This window comes from Rhamphochromis sp. 'chilingali' (assembly GCF_963969265.1).
Source record: "Rhamphochromis sp. 'chilingali' genome assembly, chromosome: 8".
In the NCBI taxonomy this organism is placed as follows: domain Eukaryota; kingdom Metazoa; phylum Chordata; class Actinopteri; order Cichliformes; family Cichlidae; genus Rhamphochromis; species Rhamphochromis sp. 'chilingali'.
In genome coordinates this window covers 6,495,253-6,507,261 of record NC_137935.1, presented here as the reverse complement: position 1 = coordinate 6,507,261, position 12,009 = coordinate 6,495,253, and the positions used below count along the sequence as shown (strand labels likewise).

The following is a 12,009-nucleotide window of genomic DNA, read 5'->3' as shown; positions in this document are numbered from 1 at the left end:
TCATTTCAAGGCCACGTTTAAAAAAAATAAAATGAAAACATTGCATCCTGTCAGAGTTTTTTTTTGTATAGTCAAAGTTGGACTGTGTTGGGAAAGTTATGAACCGTAGTGGTTTAGTTATTTGTCTAACAAGTTAAATATTTTGAGTAGAGCTACAAAGTCCTTTAGGGTTGTGTCAGGAAGATCATCTGGCATAAAAATCTGCCAGATCAAACATGCAGTGCTACAATTGTGGCTCTTGGGGGGATCGCCCTAATGGGGCGATCGTGGCTCAAGGGTTGGGAGGTCGCCTTGTAATCGGGAGGTTGCCGGTTCGAGCCCTGGCTTAGACAGTCTCGGTCGTTGTGTCCTTGGGCAACCACCGACTGGTGGTGGTCAGAGGGCCCGGTGGCGCCAGTGTCCGGCAGCCTCGCCTCTGTCAGTGCGCCCCAGGGTGGCTGTGGCTACAATGTAGCTTGCCATCACCAGTGTGTGGATGACTGGATGTGTAAAGCGCTTTGGGGTCCTTAGGGACTAGTAAAGCTATACAAATACAGGCCATTTACCAATAAAGGAACAGCTGAAAGTAGCTTCCAAATTGCAAATTCTGATCAAAACACACAGATGAGCTTTATGACTAAAGATGTTTGGTGTCTAACTTAGCTATTGTTGTATATAAGTTCATTTTGATTAAAAGATCAATCAGCACTAAAACGAATAATGAGCCATATATGGTAAATAATATAGCAAATTTCTTGTAAGTGTGACTTGCAATACTTCAAACATAAAACAAAGAACTAATGCAACCTGCTCGTCAAGTGATGCAGATATCTGAATTTCCAAATAGCTCATGTTGGGCCCAGAAGATCTAGTATGATGTTAATATACTGATACACTATTTATCCCAAATGGTTTTCTTGTGAAGAGCAGCTATCAGAATCAGAATACTTTATTGATCCCTGGGGGAAATTATTTTTTTGTTACAGTGCTCCAGTACAGCTACAGTAACTTACTCACTTTGAAGAGCTGAGGTGTGCTTTTGTGTGCTCTTATTGCACGCTCCCCAAAGGCTAGTCCTCACCCCTCTTTCCTTTTATAGCCTCAGACATGTGGAAGAAGGGGAGGGTGATGGAGGGGGGCAGCCTGTGTGAAGGAGTGGCCCACTTCTACAAACATGGCGCCACGGCTGGATGTGAACGGTGTAAATGTGTAACAAGGTGCCTGCCCCTCCCTCATCCACCCTCCATCCCTCCTACTCTCATCTGCTGTTGGGGATATGATCCAAAGAGGAGAGAGAAGCCGGGGAGAGCCTTGCCTCCTTGTCACTCTCTCACAACACCGTGAGAGCACAGGACGCATGCTGTCCTCCAGTACACCCACACACACTAGCACGGAGAGTGAGAGACACTGAGGCAGAGTGCGAAAGAGAAAGAGGGGTACAGGAACGAGGAAACTAAAAGAGGGAGGGACATAGCAAAGCCAAATCCTGACGGGAGAAAACTGAAGGGTTTTCTGTTTTCTCCTGAGGAGCTGCGAATAACCCTCGGTGAAAGATGGCAGAAGGGGGAGAGGGAGAGGAGGAGATTCAGTTCCTGCGAACGGTAAGTCCTACTTACTTTCCTATTGTGAAGGACTAACCTGCCCATCTGTTTGTAGACGAGTTCTAGAGATTAGTGGATGGAGAGTGAAGTCACGAGTTATTAAAGAAAAGAAGTGAGAAGAGAAACAAAACTATTTTTTTTATGTAGGAAAATCATTTGATTTAACTTTCAACCAGTCCTCATATTCCATCATCAGTTTCATGGCGCTTTCAGTGTTTCCTGGACGAATGGTTTCTTCACTTGTATCCCTTTTGCTCTCCTGGCATCGAATTTTTTAAAACTCAGATTTTGTAGTTGCAGTTCACAGAGCCAAGTCCCGCTTCTGTATATAGTTGACTATTTTTACGCCGCCCTCATTGTGCCATGACCTGCTTATTAGTTGATCTCTTTAAACCTAATAATTGATTATTTCAGTTTCGTAAGAGCTCAGAAATACATTACTCAGTCATATTTAGATCTTTCCACAATGCACCGCATATTGTCTTGCATAATCTCTTTTAAATTATCTTCATAATCTTCTAGATTTAAGAATAGGTGGTAACAGAGTATGTGTGCATATGTGTGTGTGAGCACAGATAGATAGACAGGGGCTGGTGCATCTGTTAGCATCGTTATCTATTTATATCTAAGGAAAGTAGAGCCTGTCAGAGTGGGGTGAGAAGGCAGAGCAACAAGCTAGCCAGAGTTTGCAGGGGACAGCTGCCCAAAAGCTATACATCTTCCTTAGTGACGCAAACAGACAGAGTGTTGCGATAGCCACTTCACAGTTTAAAACCTGTAGGAGAAGACCCCCCAGAACCATCTGCACCAGCTGAGAAGGCAAAATAGGTCTTTATAACCACAATATGTGAGAAAACACTCAATGAAACTGGTCTAGATGTCTGTATTGATCACTGTTTTTTATTTGAATCCACACTGCTTCTATCACTGCAACCTAAAACTTACCAATTTATATTAGGACCTACAAGAGATCTGGGCAAAATGTTTCCCAACCCCTTTCCTTTTACTTTATGTCAGCTGGGATAAACTCCAACCCCTACAATCATAAATTAGATGAAATATGTTTCCTGAACTCCCAATTAATGCTCAGTGCAGGGAACCTATTGTTAATTCTTCTCGTTATATCTTTGCCTGTGTGAAACGTAATAATTCCTTCGAAAAATTCATTTAGATATCGTATATTATTTTCACTGACACATATATTATGTGTCAGTGAAAAGTAATACTGACTTTTGAGCAGACTGTTTCCAGACGCTTGTGTGAGCTATCAAAGTGTTTCACTTGGTTTTCCTTTGCAAACAGCTTTAACAAAAACACTGCAGTGAAATGTGTTTCTGCTAGTTTGTGTAATTGCTATCATTGCTGAAATGTTTACCTAAGTGACACTGAATCTGTTTCGATGTGAATACCAAAGTGCAAGTACAAGTATAAAAGAGCGTAGACAGAGGCATACAGAACAACCAAAAGCAAATTATTGATGGACAGGATTCATTTCAAGCTTGTGAAGCCAGCTCACAATAACCACAAGAATTACAGAGTAACACAGCTGTTGCTGTCTCAAAAAAATGTTTTTTTCTATCTTAAGAAACTTACAAATGAATTGCAAGCCACACTTTGAATGCCTTCAGCAGGTTTGTCATTTGGTCCAAGAGGATCAGTTAGGATGAAACTATAGAACACCAACACTTCAAAAGAAAAATAAATAGTGTAGCTCTCTTTGAATTATTAATGTCTTGTGGACTTCAATGGGTTTATCTTTGACACTAACAGTGTCAGGGTCAGAGGTTCTGTCGACATTTTTTGCAGGAATACAGTACTAAAAATGTTGGTGCTCATGGCGCTGTTAGGCCTTTGGATTAAAGCATCCACCAAATGTTTCTGGTTATTACTCTTTTAAATACATGGGAGGCATTGTGTGAGTCAGCTGTCTCACTCTGTTGGGGTAGTTCCCTTGGTTATGTTGGAAGTGGGAGGTGTGAAGAAAATGAAGAGAGAGCACAGAGGAGGTTTTAACTCACCTGGACCAGCTGGGCAGCAGATTGTAGCTATGTCCAATGTTATCTTTTTGCCGTTATGTAATGAGACATGAAGGTTCATAGCCTGCACGTCAAGGCTTTCTTTTGAGCTCAGGGTTTTGGCTTATACCTAGAAAATACTTCTGTAAAACAATTTCAGGCAAATGAGCAAAGTCAACCTTTAAAGTTAAGAGAAATGCAGGTAATTATTTTCGTTATGAGCTAGCTGTTTAAGATATTAGTTCAAGTAAAGCATAAGTTATATCTTACTAACGCCTGTAGGTCATAGAAGTAAAATTTTGGGACTCACAAGTAATGTGTTATATGCAGTTACGGTTAACTTGACTGCCGGTGTTTTTTTCTCTTTTATTCAAGGTCCTAATTTTATAAAGTTCAAATGCCCCCTCATGTCCATCATCGGGACTACAAGTCATAATTTGGACTTCCCTACTCCCCTGTGGAAATCACTGAACCCTTTTGTTGTTTGTTTATTAAAGCAGCTGAAAGAAAAAGCATTGTAATCTCATTGGTCCCTTTGTTTTTATCATTTTCTCTGTTACTCTATTGTTTTTCACCCCTGCTGGGAATCCTCCAAGTAACAAGAAAAGCCGTGGGAGTTTTAGCGTAAGGCAATGCATTTAGTGCTGCATTTAGTGATTTGGGGGTTAGGGGTGGGGGATGTTTAATAGTGAGGGAGGAAAAGAAGACAAGATGAGATCCGTTAAATTGTAAATGCTGTTCAGTGTGGGACATGGGGAACACTTCAGCACATCTCCAGTGACTGTTTTTACATCACGAAAAGCCACTTATAGATTACTCAGCAGTCCTTCTCTATTTGGTTCTGGTTTATGGTGTTCTTGTAATACAGCCCTGGCCTGTGACTCATACAGCGGTGACTGATCGCAGTGTGGCTTGAATAGTTGTACATTCAGAAGTGAGCTTAGCCTTTCCACCTGCTCTGCAGTAGCAGGTTATTTAAAATCGGTCTCCACTCAAACAAAGTGGATGCCCTTCGGTGAACTACAGGTATCTCGTACTCAGCCTGCCCCCTAAAAAATGTGCAAGCACTTCAGCCCCCGCATTTACTGTCAGAGCAGAGACTGTCTTTACTTGCAGTAGCTAGCAGACTTTTCTTTTCTCTTCAGTGGTAGCCACAGCCTGCACTGATGTCTCACATAAACGTGAAAGATCCCAGACAGCGGTGCTGTTTCTCTGTTGGTGAAACTAAAAGCTGTGTCACTGTTTCACGATGCCACATTTGCCATTTTAAAGCACACAAGCAAGTGAGTTTAAGGGGCAGTCGAGTTCCAGTCTATAACAGCAGTTTCTTTTTATAGTGTGCCACTATAAGTGCACACGTTCAGGAGGGAGAAACCAGAGGAGCCAGTGTCCTATTTGCCAGCATCCTTTGGGAGAAGTGGTATGTGTACATGTGTAGACATGGGTGTCTTTCTCTGTGCATCAAGCGAACAGAGACACTGTACATTGTTTTGACAGTTATGACATTTACGGTCAATACAGGCCTGAATATCGCCTTTAAACCAGAACACTATGGGCTGTTGAATTATGTTTGCAGTGAACACTGAATTGGTATTTTGCTGGGTAAAAGGAGAGAGTTAAGAAATCCTCTAAAACAATAGATTGTTTTGTAAGTCATTAAAATGTAAAAAAAAATAAAAATAAAGATATTGTTGGGAAAAAGAAACAATAGATTGTAACTATAAAATCAAGGCCTTTGTTTTTATCTTTATAATTTTCATTTTTATTCATCCATCTATTTTCCTCAGCTTATTCAAGCCAGGGTCATGGGGGGGGGGGGGGGGGGGGGGGGGGGGGGTTACTCATCTGCAGATGAGATGAGGCTGACTGAGGAAGGCCAAAACTGTTGATACATATTTTGTTTGATGGTGTTCCTGTATAACTGTACTGAGATACGGAGTCTCCATATTTCACCCTGAACGACTGTGTCCCTTCTCCTTTGATATCTCTCTCTCTTTTCTAACACACACACATACACTGAGCACATCTGTGAGCTACAGTAGCAGCAGATATTGTACTGACAGCAGATGACAGACGGGGTAATGGGGATAGGGAGAGTGCAAGCAAAACACCGCTTTAGAAGTGCTGAGCCTAGGAGATAACCACATCCACATTGGAATAGCAACACATATAAAGCTGCTCTCTCTCTCACACACACACACACACACACACAAACACACAAACACACACACCCAGCACCTGTCATTCTGCCTGCTTTGGTCACAGCAGTTTACACAATAAACAGGTGGTCCGCTTTGCTCTTGGGCACGAGACAGACATAGGGGTGTGGGGGGTTCTGTACAAGCGTTGCAAAGTGACACAACTGTCTTGTTATGCTTGTGTGTGTTTGTTTACACTTAAATAGTCCAAACAAAGTGAAGTGAGGGGAACTGTAAAGAGTTAAATACTTACAAACTTAAGGCAAACACAACTTGTTTTGGCATTGCTATGCCTCATTCCAGTTGTTATCATACAGCCTGTATTTAACCAAAAAACAAAAATAATGTCTTCTACTGTTCTGTAGCTGGTAAACAAATAAACCGAACACTCCTAATACTTCATATACAGTCATGGATATATTCTAGTTCATGGTATAAAACTCAATAATCAGACACATGCTGTTAGAGACTGTATTCATAACGCACACATCAAAATTTATGAGTTGTTACGTCATCATTGTCTAGCACTGTATCACAGTTTAACAACATAACCCATTTTAACAGGAAAACATTGTAGAACCAGTGTCATTGTGATAGATTACATTAATTCTGTCATTGAATATCTTATAGAAATGAATGGAACATAGAAACATGGTGTGCAAATGTTTAGTGTTTTTGTCTTTTCAGTCCTTGTATTTTTGGGTATTTTGCTGTATGTTCATTTTTAACATGTAACACTTGTCTTGTCATCTTGCTGTGCCGTGACTCTTAATGCTGCGTGTAACTTCAAAATTTCACATCTGTCTTACATTGGCTTGCTGATCAGCAAAATATTTTGCATAGACTTAAAGCAAATGAACTTTTTTGAAGAATGGAACATGGATTTAGGCCAGCTAAAATAACTGATTTATATAAAATTGCTTTCCATTCATTTGCTAATGTCTGTCAGGATTATCATCTTTCAAAGGGCAGAGGCAGTTTAGCGTCATTTCTGGTAGTTTGTAGCTGTTTTTCTAACCTGGATGAAAATAAAGCCTGTGTGGGCTTTCAAAACTTTTATTTAAAATTCAACTTAGATCTTCCTGAGCACTGGATTTGAGAGTTAACACAGCTTTAGCTAAGTTGTGTTTTCTAAATGTGCAACCCACTAAGCTTTTAGAGAATTTGCAATGATTAATTACTGCCTGTCATCTAAACTAACATCTCCAGTAGCTCTAATATAAACTGCTTTTTTGTAACATTAGTTTAGGTTTGTTTTCCTTCTTCTTTATGTTCTTCAGTAGCAGAAGATGTCTGATAGTTTCCTATGTGTTCAGTATCTTGCCTGTGAGCAAGAGAATCTCTTTTGGCTCTTTCTTCAAGTAAGACCTCCAAGTATCTGCTGGTCAGCAGAAGGAGGGAATGGGATAGTGACAGGTGCAGCCAACTAAAATAGGAGTGGAGTGGAAGGGGAAGGCCCAGAGCAGGGTTGGTAGAGGTAACGGAGAAAGAAGGAAAGGGATGAAAGGACAGAGAGAATAAAACGGGTGAGAAATGCACATTGAAACAAATAGCTTAGAGAAAATTAGTAAGAATAAAAGAGAAAGCTCTTAATGTTCACAACATTGCGTCCCGTCTATTATGAAAGATTTATCTGCAATAGTTTAATGTAGCATAACAGCTTCCCTGCCTTTGTTCTTTGCCTATCTCAGCTAACTTTCATTCTTTATGAGCTATCTGCAAAACCAAGTCATCATTCCACATTAGATATCTCACCTAAAGCAGACACATACATTTACAGCATTGTAATTACTCCTTAGATCACTGCATCAATAGGAAGTTTCTTATTTTTCCTGTCATTTCTCTTCTGACCTGTAATATTTACTCTGCAGTTGTGTAAAAATGGGTTTAATGCTTAGTATCCCACTGTCAGCCAATATGCTTTTCTCTAATGCTGCAAATACAAAAAACAGCTCAGAGGAGGAAGCCTCTCACTTTAGCAGATGGAAACATTTTTTGGTATTTCCAATTCACCTAGGGAGGATTTAAATTTGCTCTAATGTGGTGCTAACTGAAAGGGAAAGAAGCTTCGCATTTAAGTAGATATTGTAATGTGTGCATGACTTTCTCTGAATCTTTTCAATCAGTGTTGAATGACGTTTATGACGTTTCACTATCGAGTGTCATACAAGTATTAACACCGTAATATAGTTAGAGGAGTTATATGTACCATTAGCAGTAAGAGAAAAAGAAAAGAAACTTCTGTTGAGCTGTTTAACGACAAATTGAGATTTGAAAATTTTTCTAAAATTCACACAGTTTTTCAAAGAAGGTACAAAGTAGGATGAGCCAAACCATAATGGATTACTTGCCACAGCTCTTCTGTAGATTTGGCCACTCTCATTTGGTTCTGTGTCTTCATGTAAGTGCACAATGACTCAGATCAGGGCTCTGTGGGGGCTATACCATCTGTTAATAGAGTGTTTTTCTTATTCTTGCTGCTGAAGAAAGTTCTTAATTAATCTGCTTGCAGGTCTGGGGCTGCAGTTTCACATGCTGCAGATTGAGTTTAGGTCAGATGCCTCCTAATGATATTATGCTGTGGAGAAGAATCCCATAAATCCAGATACTTCCAAAAAATGCACTTAAATATTTTTTTAACCCACTTACAGTTAATCCCAGAAAAAAGTGCAACTGATGCTATGACATGGTTTCAGAGGTGTTATGGTAAATTATAGGGTTTTTATCTGGTGAGCACTGTATGCAGCCTAACACAGCTGTCAGACTCGATGATTGATTTCACATCCTCAGCTTTCACAGACCTGAGAAGATATTGGAAAAATAAAGATTTCGTCCTTTTTTAAGTCTAAATTCAAGAGTTTAAAGACATAACTGCTTATACATCAGAATATAAATATACATATTGAATATTTGATTTTATATATAATTTTATATATAGTAACACATACTACATATAATAGTAGTATGTGTTTCTTTAGCACCGATGTGTAAAAATACTACTACAATTTCATTGTAGTATTGTACAAAGTATGAAACTTTGTATAAAAGAATGAGAATAAAGAGTGAAACTTTAAACTTTGAGTGAAATGTGCAATAAAAGTCAGGGAGAACAGGAGAAGGATGTTTGGAAGCTTTAATTTAATTTAAAACCCTGTGAGTTCTACTACCCCTCTGTTAGACAGCTGTGACGAAGGATGCTGATTGTGCACCTGCATGGTCTCTCCCAGTATTCAAAGGGAAACCCCATCACTATTCTCCCCTCTGGCTTATTGAACTGTTCCTCTCCTCCACCCACATATTGAGTAATGTGCTGTCCCTCACTCTTTTTATGTCTACAGGAATATAATCAATAGCCTGGGGTGTCCTGCATCAGCACAGTTAAATGGGAGCATTGGACAGAAATCTAGAGCCATAAAGAAAGAATGAATATGTTATCTGTTTGCTAATGATTCGATTAAAGGACAGGTTTTCAGTAGCATAGATGTAGCTGTGTAGCATAAAAGGCAGAACTAGTTTGTTGCTGCTGAGCTGCTGATTCTGATGTGAGAAACCACTTGACTCAGTTGGATGAGTGTGTGAGTGTAATTTCTAAATATATAACTAGAATTCAGTATAAAAAGAAGTTTTTTTTTTATAAACGTGTCTATAAACCCACTTGTTCCTGTCTCACAGTCCCTTTGTGCTGAATTAAAGCTGATCACCTGCTAGTGGAAAATGGTCAATTTACCAGCAGTTAGAAGTGTAACTTTGTTGCAAGTGTTGACGTCATTGTATCGGACATACCGGTGTAAAGATGTCCCAAATAACCCATAAACTGTTAAATCCCAGATAAACTAGGCCTATATCTTACACTTGGGGACCTGCGGTGTGTCAAAGATGCTGTTGCCCCAGCTGTAATTTAAGAACATCCTCTATAAACAGTCACTGTCCACAAACCAAACAAACCAAACAGTGACGCACCGCCGCGGCCACAGCAATATTTTTCCCAGCTTTGTTCACAGATGTTCTATTACACCTGGTTCCCTGATTGTGGCTAATCTCTTAGTTTAGGAGATCATGAAAGGATTAGAGGGAGCAAATATCACTCACCATTTTGCATCTGTTTGCTTGTTTACTTCCTGTCTGCCGCGGGCACCATGCCTGCTTTTCTGGGGAATCCTTGGCTATCCTCTGTCTGCATGTGCACCATTAGAGGGCCCTAGAGAATATACAAAGGTGTCTGCTTTCACTATCGGTTCGAGCCCCGGCTTGGACAGTCTTGGTCGTTGTGTCCTTGGGCAAGACACTTCACCCGTTGCCTACTGGTGGTGGTCAGAGGGCCCGGTGGCGCCAGTGTCCGGCAGCCTCGCCTCTGTCAGTGCGCCCCAGGGTGGCTGTGGCTACATTGTAGCTTGCCATCACCAGTGTGTGAATGTGTGTGTGAATGGGTGGATGACTGGTTGTGTAAAGCGCTTTGGGGTCCTTAGGGACTAGAAAAGCGCTATACAAATACAGGCCATTTACCATTTACCATTTATGGCTGTAAATCTCTGGTGCAATACATACTTCTGTTGGTGCTATTAATGCTCACTAGTTGGTTTGTTTGTTTGTCTGTCTACTATTTTCGTTCCGTTTGTCTTAACTTCTCCTTTTAACCTGCATATCCTGATACTTCAGCTGCCAAGTCCTAACATGGTTTGGCTGTAGCCTTACAAGCAGCATTTGCATGAGGCATTAAATGTGTTTTATGTTTTTATGTGGCTCAGGTATAAGTTCAGTGGGTCAGATGAGTAATAATCATGACATCCTGACTTCCACTCAGTGAATCCTAGCTGTCTTGGTCCCATCAGATATGGTCACAACAGATGAACAAATAATCAGAAGTTGTGGTTGGTGTACAATTAACTGTCAGGTGCACATCTTCCAAATCCTTAAAGCTGCCTCTATTAATAACTGTGTGAGCTAAGCCTGTGGGTTTGTGTGTCAGCTTTTCACGTGGTCAAATTGGAAGTGATTCACACTGTGTGACTTCTGGAAGGACACTGCTCTGTAGCTGCTGATACATTTGACTTAGGAGTATTATAAATGTTGGGGAAAGTTGGTTTCTTATCTTCACTGTGTCACAAATGACTTTTCCACAGTGTGGCGGGGCTTTGGTGTTTATTCTGTTCCAAAGTCCCAAATATTAGCTAATAATCATCATTAACCACTTTCAAGAACATGTTCACAAAATACTAACGCACAAAAAATAACACAAATTGAAAAACTGATAAAGAAAACAAAAAAAGTATTCTTTCTATACAAACTTTAGTCCTTGCAGTCCTCTAGAAAATCCTGTTTTTTTTTAGATCATGACTGCAGAGGTAGAAGCTGTGTTTGTCTACCATGTGGGGCAGCGGCTGTTGAAATAGATTAGAAGCCAATGAGCAGGACTGCTGTATAATTGTAGGACATACAGTGTGTATGGTTGCCACCTGATCACTCAACAGTAAACCACTTGGTAACTTTCAGACTCTTATTAGGTCAGCCCTATCTGCTTAATGAGGTTTGAGTATTTGTGCACTGGCCTCAAAACATGATCGCTTTAGACAGTTTAACCCTGACTTAGAGCTGTTTAGACCTTGTAGCCTTATTTTTTTTTTTTATTTTTTTTTTTTTAAATGACATCAGAAACAGCAGTATGCGACATTACGTGATGGCAGAGCTTCAGTTCATCCTTTGTCATTTTTTTTTTTTTTTTTTAATAAATAGGACAGGGGGAATGAATGAGAGAAAGAGGGGGAGAGAAAGAAAGAAAACCAAAGGGGAGAAGAGATGGTGAGAAGGGGGGGGAAGAGAGAGAAAAAAAAAAAAAAAAGAACTCCTGGGTCACCTGTATGGAGAAAAAAAACAAACAAACAAAAAAAACAAACAGAGGAGACAGCAAACAACAAAGAGTAACATAATAATAGAGAAAACAAAGCACCATCACAATAAACTAGCTAGTCATAGATATCAATATTTACTAAATAATAAACGATATTGTGCAGCACGCAAGATAGACAGCGCACAGTGTGCTTTGAGGTAGCAGCCAAGAAAGCTTTAGTCCGCGTCTGTGAATACCCATGTGTGCATACCTGTGTGGATCAGCATGCTTGCATTCCAAAGGTTTCTCCATGTAATGATCTGCTAGGGAGTGTGGGGGGGCCACAGCCCCGTCCTCCAGGGTGTGAAGCGGGTATGGAGGAGATCAAAACT

At 40.2% G+C, this 12,009-nt stretch overlaps 1 protein-coding gene across 1 annotated transcript in view; it reads left to right on the top strand.

Annotated features, from left to right (window-relative positions):
- Window positions 1-1,268: 1,268 nt before the first annotated feature.
- ryr1b (ryanodine receptor 1b (skeletal)) overlaps window positions 1,269-12,009 on the top strand; it is a 63,451-nt gene continuing 52,710 nt past the window's right edge. The window contains exon 1 of the mRNA XM_080889102.1: window positions 1,269-1,580. Within this exon, the coding sequence (XP_080745228.1) occupies window positions 1,533-1,580 (48 nt within the window). The 5' untranslated portion in view covers window positions 1,269-1,532. The remainder of the gene's footprint in view (window positions 1,581-12,009) is intronic.